The sequence below is a fragment of the Hoplias malabaricus genome, chromosome 5 (assembly GCF_029633855.1).
Source record: "Hoplias malabaricus isolate fHopMal1 chromosome 5, fHopMal1.hap1, whole genome shotgun sequence".
Taxonomy (NCBI): Eukaryota; Metazoa; Chordata; class Actinopteri; order Characiformes; family Erythrinidae; genus Hoplias; species Hoplias malabaricus.
The window spans coordinates 50776184-50799157 of record NC_089804.1 but is presented as its reverse complement, the minus strand read 5'-3'; the positions used below and the strand labels follow the sequence as shown (position 1 = coordinate 50799157).

At 41.2% G+C, this 22974-nt stretch overlaps 1 protein-coding gene across 1 annotated transcript; it reads right to left on the bottom strand.

The window, feature by feature from the left end:
• Positions 1 to 1066: 1066 nt before the first annotated feature.
• ccdc187 (coiled-coil domain containing 187) lies at positions 1067 to 22768 on the bottom strand. Its single transcript, XM_066672591.1, has 13 exons — positions 22475 to 22768; positions 21634 to 21747; positions 14900 to 14962; positions 13121 to 13250; positions 11859 to 11949; positions 6628 to 6706; positions 3861 to 5273; positions 2777 to 2889; positions 2644 to 2694; positions 2414 to 2548; positions 2167 to 2270; positions 2005 to 2090; positions 1067 to 1923 (listed from the first exon to the last, which is right to left on the bottom strand). The coding sequence occupies exons 2-13, from the start codon at positions 21680 to 21682 to the stop codon at positions 1760 to 1762; spliced, it is 2478 nt and encodes an 825-aa protein (XP_066528688.1). The 5' UTR covers positions 21683 to 21747; positions 22475 to 22768; the 3' UTR covers positions 1067 to 1759.
• Positions 22769 to 22974: the final 206 nt, after the last annotated feature.

The window sequence follows — 22974 nt, the reverse complement described above, 5'->3', positions numbered from 1 at the left end:
ACACACACACATTCACACACTTTTGAGTCGCCAATCTACCTACCAATGTGTGTTTTTTTTTTTGGACTGTGGGAGGAAACCCATGCGGACACGGGGAGAACACACCACACTCCTCACAGACAGTCACCCGGAGGAAACCCACGCGGACACGGGGAGAACACACCACACTCCTCACAGACAGTCACCCGGAGGAAACCCACGCAGACACGGGGAGAACACACCACACTCCTCACAGACAGTCACCCGGAGGAAACCCACGCAGACACAGAGAGAACACACCACACTCCTCATAGACAGTCACCCGGAGGAAACCCACGCAGACACAGAGAGAACACACCACACTCCTCACAGACAGTCACCCGGAGGAAACCCACGCAGACACAGAGAGAACACACCACACTCCTCACAGACCGTCACCCAGAGGAAACCCATGCGGACACGGGGAGAACACACCACACTCCTCACAGACAGTCACCCGGAGGAAACCCACGCAGACACAGAGAGAACACACCACACTCCTCAAAGACAGTCACCCGGAGGAAACCCACGCAGACACAGAGAGAACACACCACACTCCTCACAGACCGTCACCCGGAGGAAACCCATGCGGACACGGGGAGAACACACCACACTCCTCACAGACAGTCACCCGGAGGAAACCCACGCAGACACAGAGAGAACACACCACACTCCTCACAGACAGTCACCCGGAGGAAACCCACGCAGACACAGAGAGAACACACCACACTCCTCACAGACAGTCACCCGGAGGAAACCCACGCAGACACAGAGAGAACACACCACACTCCTCACAGACAGTCACCCGGAGCGAGAATCGAACCCACACCCTCCAGGTCCCTGGAGCTGTGTGACTGCGACACTACCTCCTGTAGCAGCATGTTTCTGAAAATTTGTGTTAAACCAACACAAAATAAACACTTTCAAACTTTTGCATATAACTTTAAACCTATTACACATGCTTAGTGCAGAAGACCACCCAAAACCTCAAAGTCCCAATACTCCACAGACCATTTATATAAACCACTGTTCACCACAGATGTCAGAGTTTTGTATAGTTTTATATGATAAATAAATCAAAGTAAACAAAGTGTGGTACAATAAACAAACCACAATGTACATGCTTCTTTTTACAAACAAATTTTACAATGTGTCCTGTACATGTCACTTAAAAGCACTATGACAGTTAAGTGGGAAATTGCTTAAAGTTGATAAACATGATAAAAAAAAATAAAATAAAAAAACCACATGGTGTGGGGAGATTGCTGCAATGTCTGACATTTCAGTTAAATAACAACTTGTGCAATACAAATTCTAATAAGCATTTCTCAGTAATCTGAAATATATTCCTGGGAACACCAGTGAGCCATGGCAGCTTTCACCAAAAACAGATTTATTTTTGCTTCAGAACTTAATTCCCAAAGTGAAACAAAAATGACTAACAAAAAAGTACATGGGGAAAAATGTACATAAGGAAGGTTAATTTTTAACGAGTTTATCTCCCTGTGGAGTACCCCCTTTAGCACATGCTTGGCATGATGTTTACCACATCTTCTTGAGGGGCAACAGCATGTTTACCAGCGAAAATGGAACTAAAAACAGGAAAACCCCTACGATTCAGAAACACGCTCCTCTTATCTACACTTTAAACAGGTTAAGTGCGTGATGTTGTGCGTGATGTTGCATGTTCAGGATTAATACGATTACACATTCCTGCAAGTGGACACTGACCTTGTCAGTATCACTGCTGCTTACAGTTTTCCTTTGGTTTACAGTTCTCCTTTTTCTCTTTGGACTTAACCTGAATCGGCTTGTCATTTTGCCGCTTCGTAGGTGCCACAAACGGAGGTTCGTGTGTTTGGTCACATGAACGGTCCTGTGGGGTGGGTGGAATACGGCACAGCTCTGTGAACACAATGACTCTATTACAACACAAAACACAAAAGGAACTCTTGCAGACGAAAGTGAAAACCACAAAGTTCTGACCTGAAACACACGGTCCTGCCACACTGTCTTTCCTGTGAAAGGTTGGATCTAGTTCCTCTGCAATATTCCTGAACTGGTGCTGCTCTCTAATACGACAGGAGTAGATTACTGAGTGATGTTATTAGGTAAACTTGTTTAAAGCTGATGGGACAAGTGACTTACACGGCTGTGGCGATGGGGCTAGGGGGCTGATTTTCTGGGGAGCACTGCTCTGTTGGAGAGAGAAGCCCCTCTGAGTCAAGTCTCTCCCTCGGCACTCTCTGCACCTGAAATAGGAGTTTGTACAGCACTAATAAACCCATAAAGATTATTTAATATTCAATGACGTATACAGTATGTGAGATGTCCACGTTTATTGACCAGAAAGTGGCAGTGGTAGTTGTTTAACCACATGGGACGACATCAGTACCTGAGTGTCATATACAGCTCGATCATCATACACACTATTCATCTCTCCGTGTTCCCGGCCCATTCCAGAACCCTCCATCTCCTGAGACTGCCGCTTAGCCATTATCTCTTGCTTCTGCATGTAGCGAGCAATCTCCTGTAAATACATGTCATGGTGGTGAGTAATGACCAAGCATTTCAACACTATTCGTCTGATACTTTTCTAAGGTAAAATGTTTGAAGATTGCGAACCTCATCTTGAGCAACTTGTGCTACTTTAAAGTCTCCTTCTGGGTAAGGTCTCTGTAAAAGACAGAGAAGACTATGTTATCTGTATGGGTCTGTTTTGAAGGGCAAAACACTGTATTCTGATCGTTTTTCTTACATTTCTAAGTATTTTCTCCTCCTCTTGTAGCTTGTGAGCCAACTCTTCATCCAGCAGCACCTGCTCCAGCTCCCCCAAATCCAGAAAAGCTCCATTTTCCCGCTGTACCGGTCCTGTGGAGGAGTCAGTTGAGTTAATGTGAGGTACTGTGCAGGAATAATAGATCAGGGCAAGCTGAATAGGGGGAACTTCCACAGTCCACCAGAACCTGCAGCCAGTCAGGATTTTGCATGAGGTCTTGCCAACACGATGCAAATTATTTTCTTTACTCACTAATATCAAAACTCAGATGTTCATTGCATTCATGTTCCACAGGTTGACACTGGCAGCAAAAGAGAATGAGGAAGATTTTGATTTGGCATGCACTCAATAAACAGACTGGCAATGCAAATGTAGCAAGGCAAAATAGGTACTTATTGTGTCTATATTTAAAAAAAAAACCTTATAAACAGATTTCTCTAGTGTTTTTGTGGTTTAAAAAGAGAACTGGGTGAACTTGGGAGACTCTTGAGAGAAAAAGGCAAGCTCAAGTGTATGGGGGCATGTTCTATGAAGCTGAAATATATATTTTTAATATCTGTTGTCACATATTTATTAGATAAAACAACATTTTTCAACAAATTCTATTGCTGTATATTTTTCATTTGATAGAAATAACACAGCAAGTGCTATACCAATAAAACAGAACTAAGGCCCTCTTTGATTTCAACCCCAGACTGAACAGGAAATAACACAAGAATAAATCCAAGGAAAGTAGCCAAAACATAATCAATAAAATGTGAACAAAAAAACAAACTCATAAATCACATTTATGGAATAGTGAAGAATTTCAGAGTCTCAAAAGGAAAGAAAAAGAACCATAAAGAATTAAGAGAAGCAAAAGATGTCCCACAGCAGAGAAAGTCCACCTAAATTTAAGGCATTAATGAAAAGAACAAAAGTTCATTTGAAAGAATCTGAAAAACGCAGAGGACCACACAAGCAGTTTATTGATTGGAAACGACTGAGAGGAATAAACAGAAGACAGATCATTGGAGATCACTGGCTCAACCGGACATTGCCGGGAAGGGCAGAACTTTGTTACCTGCTCTGGGAGAGCGCCCCCTGTAGGAAAGACTGAGGCTGCGCTGTGGGAGTCTTCGTGCCCTCCTCCTCTCCCTCTCCCTTTCCTCCTCTTCAGTACCCGAGGTTTCAACCTCATTGTCTTCCCAAACCCGTCTTTCACTACGGTTACTGTTATAATGTCGGATTTCTCTACCCTCCCTCATCTGCGCTTCTCTGAGTGAATGAGCTCTTCGCCTGAACTCTCCTGGAACCCTGTGTCTCTGTCTTTCCCGCTCTTCCTCCTCCCATATTACCCTGGACTCCTGCATGTGTGGGCTTTCAAAGTGCCTGACACCATTAGCCTGTTGGAGCTCTTGGCTATTCCGTCTGCTCGACGATGTTCTCCTGGCTACCTGAACATCTCCGTGGTAGATGTTCCTCACTTGAGCACTCTGTTGAAAACCCTGAGGTTGAGCTTGGTACTGGATCCCATTTCCAGGGATGGGGTGCATTGGATATTCACCCCTTACTGGATATGGATTCACATTGTAACACACAGAGTGCGAGACTCTGGCTTGACCATGGCTTCCTTCAAATGCTCTCTGACTGTCACTATAACTGTTATGATGCAAAGCGTCTTCCTGGAAGTGAACGTGTCTCTGGCCAGACCCTGGTCTGGAGTCACTACAGCTGCTGTTGTAACGTCTCACTCCCCTGTTCTCTGATCTCACACTTCTGCTATCACTGTAATGTGTACCTCTAAAGCTTTGTGTCCTGCCTATACATTCTCCTTGCCATGTTCTGCTGGATGATTCACTCACACTACTATGGCGACTTAGCCTCCTGCCCTGTTCACCATACAGATCTGGGGTCTGCTGTCGCTTACTAAGGATCCTCTCAAGTCTATAGACCGGCTCGAAGAGTTCATCATCAGAACTGCAGCTCAGGTAGCCCTGCTCATTTAGGTCATTCTTTATGAGCCTAACAACATCGCCCCATCCGCCCTGATAGTGACCATTCCTGCTACTCTGGCTTACAGAGCTCCTGCGGTCCTGTCCCAAATGGCTACTTTGTCTTGCAGAGCTTCTGTGATCCTGCCCCTGATTAATGCTCTGGCTCTCAGAGCCTCTGGTGTTCTGTAACCATTGATTATTCTGGCTTACAGAGCTCCTGCTGTCCTGTCCCAAATGGCTACCTTTCGCTACAGAGCTCTTTCGGTCCTGTCTCAAATGGGTTCTGCAGGGTGGCTCACGGATGCGCTGATGTCTCTGTTCAGCATGGTCACTGAAGTCCTCAAAACCATGCTGCCTGCGTTCACAGTGGTCCTCGTAGTCTGAGGTGGAAGGAGAGGGGGCGTAGGCCGTGCCGTGTGAAGTCCAGTCATAATGCACTTCCTCATCACTGAGGAGGGGGCGAGCAGGCCGAAGAGTACTTGCTGAGGAGCTGGTGTTGCCTTATGCCGAGCAAAAACATGCAAACATAAAGCAGGAGGGTGGGGGAGTAGGACGTTAGTGGTTAAGCAAATGCTGTTACTGGTGCTGGGCAAAACATAAAACAATACAACAAAAATGTACATTTGGAAAACAGCACTTTCAAATACGCCATGAACAAACATGACATTTGAAAAGAAAAAAGAAAAACCCAAAACAGAGACATGCATAAAATATGCATTAAGTGACCAGCAGAATTTTGTACTTGATGCAAGTTCACAAGAAAAAGCCAAACTTCCACTATACAGGACAGTTCCGTGAACATGGGCAGGGTTACCACATAAAGCAGAAGAAAAAGACACAAAAGCCATGCAAATGTCAGACGAATGCATCAAAATAGCAACAGAAAGTTTGCAGTTTTTTCCAGCATAAAAAGCCTGGACGAAAGTTTCATCTAAACAAATTTAATGCTGCCAAATATACAGCGCACACATATTTTGCGGGTTGTAGAATTTGAGAATTTCAGTTTAGAGATTTTGGAGTTTTTACTTTTTCCCAGTTTTAAAATAATACCAAAATGTGGTGACGACGGCAGCGCTATGAGACATGCATCTAATGACTCCAACAGCTTGTGTCTTGGGTAAATGTGATAAACTTTAAATACATATTTTAACACACATTAATCTAAACATTTTTTTTAATATGAAAATAAAAATGACCCTTGACGACCCTCGGTGAGTGGGTGTGGTCAGGGTTACAGACCAAACCAAAAGTCCTCTACGGCATAAAAGCCTTTCTTTGGGGGAGCCCTGAACTTGACTGAACTCTTTTCTGAACCATCAGTGAACCCATTACAGAAGAGTCATATGACAGGGAGTCATTTGAGTGAAGAAAACACATGAAGCAAAAGCCATCACTTGATTAGTCGTTTATTACTTGAGGGGGAAATTATTAAACAACTGTACTACTTTATGACAGATACGGATAACTCCTGATTTTCCCCAATAAATGTAGGTAACTTAACAGATTTGGAGCAGAGCTTCTGAAGTGAACAGCAGCAGAGAGCAGAGGAGGAGGCCTTAAACGCAGGAAAGCTTTGATCCAAGCACTGTATGAGTTTCTGGTCAATAAGTGAACAGGACACCGAACACACACGCACACAGTCGTCTGATCTGATTGTGAGATAAGATGGAACACTGGAAACCACATCAAAGTTTTTATAGCCTTTCAGGCAACAAAGTCATACGCATCCATGTCCCACAATGCTTTCTGACTAAGACGCATGGTTACAAGAAGAGAAGAACACTTTTCAGAGACGGGTCAGCAAATTACTATCACTTAGAACGATATACGTGAATTAAAGAACAGTGGTTATACCTCCACTGTCTGTCCTCTGGCAGCTCGACTGTTGTCTGACGAGCAGCTCTTCCTCTTCCTGGATTCGCTTAGCTATTTCCTATGTTAAAACAAGAAATAAATAAATAAAATAATGCCTTGTGAGTGCACACTATGTTTAACACAGTTGTTAATGAAATGCAAATGATATACGCGCAACACTTAAGCTTCCGTAATAGAAATAACTACTAAATATATTGAAGAAAATAAATAAAATGTTAAACTTATTAACAAACTACTGTATGTAGTCTTTAAAGGGGTTATTATGTTTCACAGTTTGTTGTGTGGTAGGATCTGGATAAAAAAATAAATATATGAATGAAATGAAAACGTGATTTTGTTCACAATAAGCCTTTTTAAAGACCTGTTTAAAGACATAACTCTAATGCTTAGCCAGCAGGACCTAAGTCTGCCCATTTTCCACCACAAACACAAGTGTATTGATGTTAAATAACCTGCTGAATGCACTTTTAAGAAAAGCCTATGAAGCATAAGTTGAACGGCACAGCAGTTTTTTTTGTGGTTAGGCTACTGTAAATATATACGCTCGTCACCCACACGCACACACCTCATCTCTCACCCCCCCACATGAAACAATATCAGACGCAGCAGACGTCAGCAGTGGAATTTCCATGCTTATATGTGTAAAGGCTAAGGCCTTTGCTAGTCTAGCATTTCAAGCCCACCTTGCTAAGGCTTCTAGTAAGCAAGTGCATTATTAAACAGACCTTATACCACCACAGTGGGCAACGTATGAAGGAGGTGAGACACTAAACTAAATGACTAGGACTTTCCCCATCAAGTTTCCATCAAACTTTTACATTTACAGTAAAAATCAGGCCAAAAATTGAATAACAGACCCAAAGACTGCTGTAAAAACATGTTGCAACATTACTTCATTTTGTAGTATTCTGGGAAATCTATTTGTAACAGGCAACTACTGAACTTTTGTACTTAGGTGACACCATCCCCTAAAGAAAACAAAGATCAGTACATGTTAATGCACACACACACACACACACAACAGAACCCCCCCACCCCTCGTCCCCAACATGGTCATCCACTAAATCTACAGCACATTTAATGGTTTCATTAATGGTTACATTAATGTAAATTGGAAGGGAAAAAAATGATCAAATATTTTTGTGAATTCCTAAGCCTTGAATAAATACATGCTACATCTCTCTATGACACAGATACAGATTTAGAACAAGTTTCTCCTCCTCATCCTCCACTGTCCACCGCAACTTTCACCAGCTCCTCCTGGGGTGGGGTGGGGGTGGGGGGCTGGGTTATAGTCCCTCCAGAGTGTCCTAGGTCTACCCCGGGCCCTCCTCCCAGTTGGATGTGCCGGGTATACCTCTCGTTTTTTGGGTCATTACCCAGAGCTCATGAGCACAGAAGGGAGTGGGTTTGTAGATTGACTGGTAAATTGTGAGCTTTGCTGTAAGGCTCACCTCCCACCTCACTATGACTGTTCACCAGTTCACCTAGGGTTAACCTCACAATACATTTTCTTTAGTCAGGAACAAGACCACGGTATATTTGAACTCCTTCACTTGGGGTAGGTTTTTCACTTCCTACCTGAAGGCAGCATGTTTCCTGGAGATAAACATAGCCTCAGACTCACACTGACTGCTCTACACTCGTCTGCAAACCGTTCAAGTGAATGCTGGAGGCCTAGCAGAGACTCCACCTCCTGAGACCCTCGATGAAAACCCTTCTGTCCCAGCGTAAGCCTTAGCACCCTGTCCATGAGTTTCAGGAACAAGCGCGGACACAAGGCTCAGCCCACATTGAACAAGCCTGACTTACAGCTGAGAACGCAAACACAACTTTACAAATGAGTATGAGAATATTTGAATATAAATAAATATCAGCATTATCTCAATTCTTATAAAGGTGCCTCTGTAAAGTTTAGTTTTGTGTTTTTAATGTTCAGTTGGTTTAATTATCACTTAATTTTTTAAGCAGAGAGGAAAGTCCTCTAATATTTCCAACTCTGCTGATTTTGCTTCTCCAACTGTGGGTTCTGTAGGTGTGTGTCTGGGGAAGTATCAACCCTTGTAGGTGACTGCTTCCCTTTTTTGTTAAGGAGGAAATAATGGAAGTCACCATCTACAGGAATGAATGCAGCTTATCAGTGCATGACATTTACAGTTTTCTAAAGGCATTTCCTATTATTCTAAGGAATTCTAAAAGCAATTTCTGAATAGTTTATTTTTATGATAAATTTAACACGTGGTCTAATAAACAGCACTAAGCTGCAAATGAAAAGATATGTCCAACCAAGGAAAAATCTATGCATCCCATGTCCACCAGATGTCAGTGTGGTATTCAAGGAAATACCGCCTGCTGCTCTCCTGCAGATAATACCAAGATCAACAAAGATGATTCACCTCATCAACATTCATAATACTACTGTCAGTGAGGAAGCATGGGTTACGCCACTGAGAGGATTCTTAAGACAGCTTAAGGCTATAAGTGGTATAATTGATGCTGTGTAAAAACACATTTATTAAGAAACATTTTAATCTCTTTATCAACCCCTGTGATAGTCCCCTGAAGTGAACTTTCTAAATAAAAAAATACAATAATAAATTACTGAAAGGCAGTTGTTCAATGTCAAACAAATGTAATCTATATGAAATATTATTAGTTATTAATAGTATTACATAGCATCCTGAATCATAATTTTTTTTCACTTCATTCAAAAACAGCCATTAACGAGAAGATATTAATACAGATACAAAAATAATCACATTTCAAAAGGGAGGGTTAAACTCTGCATCCTTCCACTGTGAGGAGACTTACTATGGATGTGAAAGGATGTGGAGTTGCCCGAAGCCATTCATTCATTCATTATCTGTAAGCGCTTATCCAGTTCAGGGTCGCGGTGGGTCCAGAGCCTACCTGGAATCATTGAGCGCAAGGCGGGAATACACCCTGGAGGGGGCGCCAGTCCTTCACAGGGCAACACACACTCACACATTCACTCACACACTCACACCTACGGATACTTTTGAGTCGCCAATCCACCTACCAACGTGTGTTTTTGGACTGTGGGAGGAAACCAGAGCACCTGGAGGAAACCCACGCAGACACAGGGAGAACACACCAACTCCTCACAGACAGCCTCCCGGAGCGGGAATCGAACCCACAACCTCCAGGAGCTGTGTGACTGCGACACTACCTGCTGCGCCACCGTGCCACCCCGAAGCCATTCATTAAATGTAAAAATAAATAAATAAATAAATAAATAAATTTTGGGTTGCACTTAGTTGTTGTTTTTTTTTTTCTTTTGTTAATCATGAACTCTGCTCCTCTTGTGACACTAAAAGTTAATTTATTACATTATTTAATGGCAATTTTAATTGGATATTTAAATTGGGATTTTGCCAATTACTGTAAATGATCAGTTTTACCTGACAGTGCACAACCTTCCACGTGCCAGGAAAGTTACGAGTTGCATAACCACATGTGGTCTTTGTGAGTAAAAGCCTACGGAGTGAATGTGGGCAGGATAGGCGAGATTAATGTACTTTTTTGAACTAGGCCTCTCTCACTGTCAGAAGCCAGGTCTGTTTTGTTTTTTTACAACAGCACAGTCTGTCTTGGCCAACACAATGGAAAACTGGAGGAGAAAGAGTGGTGAGTTGGCAAACCCCTTCATCATCTGGCACAGAGAAAGAACGTGCAGAGACACAGTATGTACACCAGAGGTCCCACTTTCCTTCTAGGACAAGCTCCAATGTGTCTAAACCTCTGTCTCCAACTGCCTGTTATTACTGAAATCTAAAAGTAGAGCAGAACAAAGCAATAAAGCCATCCTTAAAGTCCTGTTAATACTCAGCACACCGGGGACAGGCACAGACCCAAGAGGTCTGACTCACTGCTTAGAAGCACCACAGGCCAAGTCAACCTCCATCATAAAGCGTGTCTAATGAGAGAGGTTTAAGGTTTCAAAGAACTAGCCGTGTTGGCTGAGCATCATTTGCTGAAACGGCAATGTTCCTCTGTGTGAAAGGGCAGCAGGCACAGGGGCATGTTGAGATGGTACTTAGATGACGCAGCCAGGAGGCAACAGAGCTTTAATTAACAGTTAACAGCAGGGGTGTAAATATCTATCATTTATACAGGGGAATTAAGAGGCCTATGACTGGCAACCCATCCTCAGCAAATATAAACAACACAATACCCACAAATAAATAAATACAAAGCAGATGGCACAGATATTCGAGCAAAATGACTTACAGTTCGTTTAAACGCCTACTCCGTGCAGATCTGCCTTCCAAGACAAATCACCTACCTATGGATAGCTTCCAGACCTGGACCTAAACCTCCATGTCGCAACCAGTGACCACCTTGGTCTATAGAGGTCTGAAACACACCTTTTATATTGTAATTCCTTCCTATACATTTCTACATTAACAGATAAAAAGGCTGAAACTCAAGGGTTAGCAGCATATAACAATCACACAACTCTGAGGGGCATCTACATATGTCCTGTCCCTATAATCACTATTTTGACCCCATAGGTGCCTTTAGAACAGAATATTTCACATGCAGCCACTTAGATGTTTATATTTAAAGGTCAGATTATGAAGAAATGATTTATTTTCTTGGAGCTAAACATACTTTGAGAATTGAACAAAGGACAGAGAGAGGGAAAGGTTGAGAGCCTTAGATACAAATGTTGACAAACAATATTGCATCTGCTTTAGTTGAATGATATGCCTTAGGAAACACATTTTTGGGACTACAGTGAGGTTCAGAGCATTCTTGGTTTGATGTGAAGGACAGAAGAATACATCTGCTGCTTGCACGCCAGTCCAGACACATCCAAGACACACCCATGTGACTTTATGGCAAAACACAACAAAGCGCTTTCATCATTCTGAGTGGATGAATGTTAATGTTTGACTGAAAAAATGCCAGAAAGACTTCATATCCTTAGGTGTAGAGACACCTATGGATGTGTATAAGACCTTTCACTCATGTTACATGCTGAAAGAGTGGAACAAGTTCATCCTAAAAAACTAGAAATTATTAATCAATTAATGAATTAATTAATCAGCTGCCTGGTGGTTTCATGTATGAACCCATACGGTACGTATCCATAAACTACATTCCATAATTTCTCCAGGTCAAATTACCCCAAATTAAATATAACGTAAGGCTTTACATAGGGCATCACTAAATAAAATATTTACCTCATCCTCTTTTTCTCTTCTCAAAGCCTCTTCTGCACGTCGCTGGATCTCTTCCTGCATCCTACGAGCATATTCAGAGTCCTGCTCCTCCCTGAGCATCAGAAACAAGTTAATTCATTCATTCATTCATTATCTGTAAGCGCTTATCCAATTCAGGGTCGCGGTGGGTCCAGAGCCTACCTGGAATCATTGGGCGCAAGGCCGGAATACACCCTGGAGGGGGCGCCAGTCCTTCACAGGGCAACACACATTCACTCACACACACACACACATTCACTCACACCTACGGACACTTTTGAGTCGCCAATCCACCTACCAACGTGTGTTTTTGGACTGTGGGAGGAAATCGGAGCACCCGGAGGAAACCCACGCGGACACAGGGAGAACACAGAAACAAGTTAATACCAATGTTTATTTAAATCGTAAAAGAATAACATTCATGTTGAGTAAACGGAATTACATTTTTAAATTAAAAATGGAAAGGATATCGTTAATTATATGACTTTTTTTAAATAAAATTACCTATATCCAGCAAAACATTGCCCAGGCCTCATTCTGTATGTAATGTAACATGGCTTAGGCACAGACTGTGTGCTTAACAGAATGGTGGGCAGTCCAGATCAGTCTCCTATCGAGTATCATGAAAAGGAAAATCAGGCAACGGCGACCACAGACTGTTGGGCAGCTGAAGTCTGTATCAAACCAGAATGGGCAAACTTTCCACTTGTAAAACTTGAATTATTCGGGAACTGAGCTTAAAATTCTTTAAACAGTGTAATTTAAAAGAAAGGTTTTGTAATACAGTGGTAAACATGACACTGTCCTAGATATTTGGAGTGTCAAATGTGTTAGGGGTCAAATTTCAAATGGGTTTATATTCAGAAAATAGGTTGTTTATAAAAATGTGTTCCGTGAAAACACTGGAAATCGTTTCTTTATGCTTTTGTCCATGGAACAAAACTTCCAAGAGAATTACCAAATCAGATCCTTTTTTATTACATTATACAGAATGTCTTTGTTTGTATAAGGTAGTGTGTTTTTGTCAGCAGTCAGTACGTTATTCTTAACGCTCGTGTTGAGAATGTTGACTTTGTTCTGTTGGATCTTTGACTGGTCGCCAACATCATTTACAAAGTATTTCAAATGAGTTAATGTTACAAAGGTAAAGATGATCCGTACCCAGTTTACAGGTGTGATAAGGTGTGAGAAAACACTAGTATGAGTGAGAGAAACTTGTGTGTGTATTCTCTGTATATTCTCACAGTTGCTGCGTAGTTTGGTGAAGAGGATCTTGGGCTCTTCGCTGCTCCTCATCTTGCAGCCTTTTGGCAACACGGATGTCATTTTGTACCAGTTGATTTCTCTGTACATTCGAGCTGTAGTACTGTTCAACTGTGAAATCACACATCGGTATCAATGTTATAGCCCACCGTTACTCAGTTCAGCTCTAAGGATGTTTATTACATCTTACAGTTCCTGTATCTTACTGGTGTTTACATTCTTAAGAACTCAGAAAAGAGAGACCAGATTAAAAATGAAAAGAGTCGTTGCATAAAATCCATGTCCGGTGTGGATTGATTAATAATAACTAAATAACTGTATACAGATAGCACTGAAAGCCAACTGGAAAGGTCAATTAAAGACCAGTTATCCAGGATTACTGGGTCTATCTTCACTAGGCTCATGAGACTCAACAAGTGACATGAGCTCAGCTCACTTATCAAAACCTGCACAGACACTGTGTAGATAAAGTTGTTTCTGCTTTGAAGCTCCAAAGTTCAGCATGTCTGAGCTATGACAGCATGGTATTAGGTCACACAAACAAGCGTCTAGTAATTTTAACTCCTCTTGGAAAGCTGAAGTTGTCACATCACCGGATAATAAAAAAATGTCATGCTGTAAGTCACACAGCTAAAAATGAACTCAAGGATTTTCACAGGCTGTGAAGAATTTTGGTGAATATAATATGTCTTGCATCACAGCTTAAAGACCAATTCACGCTCGGTCTAATGTCAATTCCAAGAATGTGGTTTAGAATGTGTCAAGGAACAGGACCCAACATTACACAGAACTGCATTAATAGCTGAAACATGTTTTATACGTTATGAGCATTATTATTATTATTATTTTCTCTACAGTTTGTTTTTAAACAGCACATAACCTATTTTTTCCTCGTGACCTATTTAACTTCCATATTAATGCCCTTTTAACGTTTGTGGTTTTATGTACCAAAAAAAGGTTGTTATTCACTTTGAATGAACAGGCTGTTTTCGTGTCAGTGCCTATATTCAGATCGGCCAGAACCTTTAAACACCTGCCTAATATTTTGTAGTTCACCCTTGTGCTATCAAAAACAGCTCTGAACCTCTTAGGCATAAACACCACTAGACGTTAGGTGGAATTGGCACATGACTGATCAGACTGAGGTCTGGGGATCTTGGAAGCCAATTCAAAATGCTCCTCAAAACATTCCTGAGAAATCTGTGCAGTGTGATGTGCTGAGTCTTCTGGCACCTTCCTATTAGAACTACAGTTGCTCAAAGCTTTAGACACCCCTCAAATTTTTGCCAGATCATCAGTTTTGCTAGGCACCTAGCACAGCACACGGGTAACACACCACAAGTCCTGCCATTTAGTCATCAGAGCTTCCCAGGTCCAAGCCTGTCCATTATTTCTGTATCCTACACATCAGCTTCCTGCCAAATATATCCCAGAGCTTGACAGGTGCCATGAGTCAATGTTATTCACTTTAACTCTCAGTGGTTTTAAGCTTGTGGGTGTGTACACGCCCCTCAATATCCCCTCTGACTACTCTGACTACTGATTGAGAACCAATACAGAACCTTGCTTGTATTCTGGCCAATGAATGTAAATGACATCACAAAAACAATTAATTGAAAGCTCACTGCTTTTGCAGCTTCATTTCCATAAATGGAACTGAAAAAAAATAAAATAAAATGCCAGGTCTATACTGTAGAGATGATCAAGCACAGAGTGTTTAAAGTTTGAAGTGTCAGTAGAAAGTGAGTCACAGGGCTTACTTTCCTGCTCCTGTAAGTTATGTGCTAATGCTCCATCCTCCAGCACTGCAAAAGTCTGGCACACTGTGGGAACACAAACACATAACTCAGTACAACAGCACCAAAACACAGGGTATCAAAGAACATAAAGACCAAAAAAAGAAAGAGATAACCACCAAGTGTGTGTGAGAAGTTAGAAGGAGAACAGCAGAGGAGATTGATAGCCGAGGAGGTAGTTCATCTTACCAGATGCCACTATGTCTTTACATTACTTTCCTTCACCATATGCTTTGGTGAGAAAACTGTAATCTGATAAGGATGTTTTTGTTCTGAAGCAATGAAACGTTTTCTAACATCTGGTACGTTTGGATTGTTTTTTGAATGCTTAACACAGAATAAAATAAAAACAACAGATTAAAACAATAAAGATACAGATAAATTAATCACCACCAACAACAGCAACTTATTTCCAGCAGCTAAAAACTTATTTGGTCATATGTAACTTGGAATTTGCTATTTGTGGTAGTTTGGGGATAACTGAGTAAATCACATTCTATATTCTTTTTCCACCTGGGCACAGGTTTTTACTTTCTACAATGGCATGGTTTTCTCTTCCACCAAATTTTGGCTTTTTTCTACTATGATAGTTGTTTTTACACTTGTATTGTTCACATTTACACATGTATTTGGGCTACGCTATGGATTCTGATTTCTTTCCACCACAGTTTGAAATTCTTTCCATCTTCTAATAAGTAGACAAGTCTATTTTTGAAAAAAAAAAAAAAAAGAAAATGTGTCAAACATCAGCATTGGATCATGTATCAGTTATTTCTGATGTCAGGTATTAATTAAGGGTGACCAGATCTGAGATAGTGAAAAAGAGGACACGTCTCCGGCGGGGGGAGGCCCCTGACGTGCAGACTGACCAATTGAATGTTTACAGAGAAGGTTATCGACCAATGATGGTAGCTCTACAGTCAGACTGTCCAATCAGAAGATTTTAGGCTACTTCACCACGCCCCCTTCTCACTCAAGCGAACCAATCAGAGTAGGGGAGGGCGGGACTAGTTTGTGAATGAAACGCTTCTCGAAGTTCTATGTAAGCTCTAGAAAAACCAAATCCCGGACGTTTGTGAAATTCCGCCCGGACATTTTTTTAAGTCTAAAAAAAGAGGACGTCTGGTCACCCTAGTATTATTGCACTTATAGTCTGAAATAATCCTGTTTGATATGGCCATGTGTGTCAAGATATTTATTAATTCATTTGCTCATAGAACTCACTGAGCTAGGGGCCAAACTGCATAAAATGGCAACGGCACGGCATGTCAATGATGACAAACTCCTGAAAGTTTAAAAATTGCAGGCCTTACTACAGTAAACTTTCTGAATACCTTGTGTTCGCATTCACAATACAAACAGTCTGACAGTTTTGTAATCACCTTGGGACTGAGCCTGATGACAACACATCAGTCATGTACTGCACAACAAGAATGAATATTTACACTCAAGCTTGCACTACCTTAGGCTCCTTTCACACACACACAGTTGTCCAGAATTGTTCTGGAGTATACCCAGAAGGGTTGTATGTGTGAATACGACCACCCGCAATGTGCCTAAAGCACGTGTTTCATTGCCTGCTGAGAGCGAGTGTGTCTGAGGCAGAAAATCTCCCGTTGTGCACTGCATGGGTGAACAACAGTTCCAGAACATCTCCTGACCAGATACTCCAGAGTTTCTCTAGAAATGTTTCATGTGTGAAAGAGGCATTAGAGTAAGAACATGATCCTGACAACCCCGAGGTACACTATATTGCCAAAAGCATTCGCCTGTGTCTGTCTTCTCACGCATATAGTGGCATCCCATCCCATGATGTCTCTGCTCTAATTCATCCCAAAGGTATTCTATTGGATTGAGGTCAGGACTGCCACCAAACTCGCTCATCCATGTCTTTATGGACTTTGCTTTGTGCACTGGTGTGCAGTCATGTTGGAAAAAGGACATCCCCAAACTGTTCTCACAAAATTAGGAGCATGAAATTGTCTAAAAACTCTTTCACTGCACTTGGTCATGTAAGATTTGGATGCAGCTGCTTGGCCATGGAAACCCATTCCACAAAGCTCTCCATGCACTGTTCTTGAGCTAATCTGAAGGTCACATGTAGTTTGGAGGTATGTAACGATGGACTCTGCCGAAAGTTGGTCACCTCTGCTCACTATGGGTCTCTGGATCCGCTAAGCCTGTTCTGTCATTTTATGTGAACTACCATTTCGTGGCTGAGTTGCTGTCGTTCCCAATTGCTTCCACTTGGTTATCTGGAATTTGCTGAGCAGCTGTAGAGGTAGTTTTGAGCTTGGTTTTATACACCTGTGCCCATGGAAGTGATTGGAACACCTGAATTAAATGATTTGGGTGGGTGAGTAAATACTTTTGGTGATATAGTGTATTTACATGCCATGTTGATGTTAAATGTTGATAGTCTTCAATATTACATGCCCCAACCAGAGAAACAGACTTTTCCACTAATCAAGTTGTAGAAAAGTAACATATCTTGTGACAACTTTGAAACAAACAAAAACAAAAAACAAAGAAAAAAAAGTAAATGATTTGTTATTGTTAAGACTATTTTCATTGTCAGGCCTTTAAACATATGTGAATAATAAGTAGATTCAGAGTCTAGAATCTGAAATGTTACTATGTAAACTATGATGCCTGACATAATTGAGATATCACGGTACACACTGTCATGAAGAACTGTTCCTGCTCAGATGTAAACTGATGACTTGCTGTTCCTCAGACTGACCACAAACCAACTTCACCAGTTATTGTCATCCTAAATCTGGACAAGTATAACCTCAGACTTGATTTAGCAGGGGAGGCTGTTTGAGGCAAACACACACACCCTGTAATTGAAAACACAGCCAGAGTCTCAGTGATTGCTTTAGCAGGGCAAAATCAAACTGCACACTGGAATATAAAGACGTATAAAGATCTAAGATGCCACGCTTAAGCAAATTAGAAATTGGGCAATGATTAGATCTGTTACAAACATACAATTTAATCTGAACACCCAAAACATAAATAACAGTGATTTCAAATGAACTGTCCTATCATTGTGTGCAGGTACAAAAACCCATGCCTAATGTGTTCTAATGTGCTGCTTAGCTATTTTTCTTCTTGGCTGTCAGTGCACAGATACTTTCAACTGATTACAGGCACAGCTGGGGGAACCCCGCCTCAGAACAAGACAAGACTGTATGTGGCAAGTGATGAATGCATTTACGCATCAGTCCACTTCTCACTTTTATACATCTTATATTCCGTGTGGATCCATTCTCAATGCTGCCTCTCATATTGGTCATGAACTGGTCACATCTCCGTAATGGCCTCTGACCTATGCAGTTGGTAGAAAGGCGATCTGTAGCCTCAGGGATTAGGGGTGCAGACGGCTAATCTAGTGGACTAAATCTGTGATCCCTCCACACACAATCATGACTGTCACAGCATGATCCTTCTGTCGGTCTCCGTAGATTTAATGCAGTGACATCACTTTACACCAGACAGAGAAGAAAAACTCTCTCTAGGCATTAGTCCACCTGCTTCACAAAGTAATACCCCATATTAGGTTTTACACACACACACACACATATATATAGCTCTACATCCATCTGTCAGCACATATAGTAAAGGAGTAGATGTTTCCAGATATGCCAGCACTGCTGTAATGCATGAGATTAACACAGTACAGCTGTTTGGTATCTTTTACACTGTCTTTATTTATTTCATTATTTAAAAAAAAATATTCATTGCAAATTCTTGCGCATAATTCATCCCTTCCTGACGGCAAGTTGCTGCAGCTCCTTTTTCATTTGAAGGAGGGTGTGGCCACAAAATCTGCTCTTTAGAATTTTTTGTTAGCTCAGCAAACTTTCCTTTGGTTAAGGAAATGCCCTCTTTTTTTAAATTCAGCATAATTCTGACACTGAGATATTACTGAAATATTTAATTGAAAAGTGATGCATTGGAGAGAGGGGGGGATAAATAAATAAATAAATGAATAAATAACTGACTTCTTCCCCAATGATGGTGATGGGAACCTGGGGTCCTTCTTTTCACAAGGTATGTGCATATTCGATAGATAAACATTAGCATAAAATTTTTATCCAATGAAAAATTGGAGAAATTTAATACTCACGGCTACACTATTGTTTCCATTGTTTTACTGTACTGTAAAATATGCTTTGCGCTATGTTAAACTACAAGCTATTCAATGACATTTTCAGGTATAATCTAATGAGTTTCGCTTTTGGCATCCGTTTCAGAACTAGCTTTGCATAGTACAGTTAGTGGCCCTTTAGCGATTATTGCTATGTCTTATATAGATTCTCTTACTTCAGACTAAGTTACATGTGTACATTGGAGTAGACTGAGCATGACCTGAATTTAAAGAATCCTCTTTATTACTCTGTGTCCTGCATATGGAACATTGCTCTACTAATGGGATCAGCCACCTGCTAGAAAGCAGAAGCCTCCATGCCTTTCTGCCCTGTGCCGTGCAGGACAGGAGATTAGCTGCAATCCGGGCAGACACCCTGCCGGACTAGACTGGGTATAGAAGAGTAGCTGCAGGTATAAATGCAGGGGATGAGCAGAAGTAGAGGGTGTGGCTGGCTAGTGGCATAACTAGTTTCCACATGAACCTAGCCTAAAAACGCACTCGCATTTCACAGAGAGGAGTCAGCAGGAGGAAAGGACTTTTGCTAGTTTCACTGAATTAAGACAAAAAACATTCATAATGTGCAAAGAATGTGAAGCAATGTGACTTTCTGCTCAGTTCTGTAAACTAAACCTGTTTACTCAAAGCTAACTCATAATAATTTCTGCCCCACGGTCCTTTAAATGCTATGACATCAGGAATCTTGGTTAATACAAAAACGTATATAAAATAAGGTTCAAAAGACTAAATGCTTGAATATCCCTTTAAACCTTTGCAGGGTAAACGAGGTTGTTTGTAAAACAGACTAAACCAAACTCAAACATTCAGCAGCACCTGAAAAATGCTCTGTAGTTGCAGAACAGGTTGAGATCTTAAAAAAGAAACACAACCCTTACAGGCTTTTCAGAGTTGCCTACACAGCTGAATCCATGACTGTAGGACATAACCAAAACGGTCATTACAAAATGACTTCGCTTAAAAATAAACACTGTAATGGTTCCATTAAACTTGAAAAAGGGGGTGCTGTTCTCCCACAGTCTAACAAACACGAGAAACATCTGTTGTCGACAGCACATTTCAGCTCATCTGTAAGACACTTTAAACAGTAACGACAGGCTGGACTAACGAGCGGCTGGAAACAGAAATAGACAGATACTCTCTGAGGCCAATTCTCTTCTTCCCCTGCCACATCCTGGTTCCTGTAACTCAATGTAAAAAAAAAAATGGTCCAGCCAAGTCCCAAAAGACCGATATAAATATCTGTCTGGCCAGTGAACATATGAGAAGGGTCAATGACAGGGTTAGAGGTCAGAGGTCAGAAGGAAGAGGCCTGCTTTTCCTCAAGAGACTGGAATTACCCCCACACACACCGCCAGAAAAACACCAACTGTACAGGAGCCGATAAGGCAAGAGCTGAAATCACTAACTGTGAAAAAAGGGGAGGACATAGGGCCCAGGATGAGAAAACGGAAAGGCCTCACATTCAGTAAAATGGTGTGTAAATAAGCAGTGAATGTCCAAATAAATCACAAGAGATGTCTTTGGATAAACGTTTGGAAGGAAAATAAACAAGGCGACTTATCACCGGGCAAGAAAAAGCTGAGAATTCATGGACGTGTGAATGTCGTGTATCAGTTTGGTCATCTATTAATTTTCACAGACAGTGATGCACTGTAGACTGATGGGGTCTTTGTTCCTCCCCATCACTGGTTGTTTAGCTGAAAAAATGCAAGCCCACACACAATGAGTGCATTGTCGGTGGAAATAAGAGCGGAAAGGGAAATCAGCTACTTTCCCCCCCCACAGTGCAAGACATATGTCAAGCAGCACCATTATTTATCACAAAAAAACATTCTTGACTAGTAAACGCTGACCAAAAACAATCAAATCAATGTGAATTCTAGAAACTATCATTTAAACTTAAACTTAATGTGGGGAAAAACAAAACAAAAACGTTAGCATAATGCTTCCACCAAGAATGATGTGAGATTTGTTCACTTAAACTGCATTACTAACTGTTGACTTGGCAAATCAGAGAATACATCTGGAATGTCCATCAGATTCAACACTCTTATCAGTAACATTCATGCCTCATGCTGGGTGGCTGCAGATTTGACTAAAGAGCAAGACATCAGAAAACAATCTAACAACTGAAGCCAAAGCACAAGTGTGAGTAATGTGTTTAGTCCAGTATTGTGTGCCCATTATCTCTGTCTGAAAGGAGCCATAAAACCAATATGTTGACTAACGTGAACATGCGTGTGTATCTGCTTTGTGACAAAGAGAATGGGTTCATAGGGAAGCTCAACTCGGGCAGGCCACAGTGTACCACACAAATCCAACATGTATCCACATTTCATCAACAAACATTGAATGGGAATGTTAGGAACGGGCAAGACTAAAACCAGAGATTACTCCAGATCAAATGGAGGGGACTGGCTTGCAAAGGAGTAGTAACATAAAATGAGCTTCTTGAAAATTAAGAAAAAGGAAAGACAGCAAGAATACAATCATTTCATCCTTATTTTGCCTCTGCCTTTACCTTCCTGAACAAATGGTAGGTTCGACTGATCCACACCCAGCTCCGCCATGACTCCTCACGGCCCCATCCAACAACCCCCAACAAAGACTGTCCGTCCACAGGCCTCAGTCACGGCTAGACGTGAGGAAAGAAGGAAGATAAATAAACACACACATTATTATAATTATTTTTATTAGATTATAAAAATTACACTTACATATATTTAAATATTTAATAAAATAAAACCAATACACACACACACATATACATATATAATATATATAAATAAATGACTGGCACCATAAATTAATACATTTTAAAATGTATTATAAAAACTGTAAACATGTATTATACACATTATAAAAACTATAAATATTTTATAAAGTCTGAGCAGAGCATGGGAACTAAAAGACGTGTTTCAAATGTTATATAAAATATTGTATATAAAATGGGAAGTGACGTGTTTACAACATGTAGAAGCTTCTGGAACCTACACAAACCTAAATATCTCAGATTAATGATATTACAAAGAACAAATATAAGAAAATGAAACGTTTCCCTACAGCACAGTCAAAAGAGACGTTTATTTATACATTATTGGACACACTGCGGAAAGAATGAACAGAAATAAGAAAGGAATGAAGGAGGGAAGTAAAACCCATCAAAACAAACACAAGCGTGAGGTGAAAGCACTGGAACTTCCATTCCGCATTCCCGCGGGAACACAGCCCTTCACTTATCAACTTTAAAACTCTTTATTTCCTTGTTTACAAGAATCAATAGAACACTATAAACACGCCTGAGTCGAAATAAATACCTTTTCCTTTGACCAGCTCGTAAAGAGGTTTCGGTTGTGCGTTACCTGAGCTTCCAGCTGACTGAGAAGAGTCGAATTAACCTTAGTGGGACTTGTTGAATATTTCCGTTCCAAGTCTGTACATCCACACCAACGCGGGTTTGTCGTGCTTAGTCATAAGATTTTGGAGCAGTGCCGGGGACACTCCATTAAAAGTCCGCCTTCGGTTCGTTTCAGTTCAGACTAACGGTGGACCTCTTCCCTGTTTTGTCAATGAAACAAAGCTGCGGACAGATGGATGGTAACCCGTCGCGGACAAACTTCTCCCCCTCCCGGCAACTCTACCACCATCACAGCCACTGCTCCACTGCAGGAGGTGCTAGAGTGGAACTACTATCTCATAATGTGTATATACTCTCTCATAATTACAACGTAGCGTTTGTACCTCAACATTAAGACTTGTCGCATTATTATGACTTAGAGTTACTATCTCACAGTGCTAATTTATAATCTAACAATCCTCCAAATTGATTAGGTGCATGCAGTGACGTGTATGTCCTTGATTT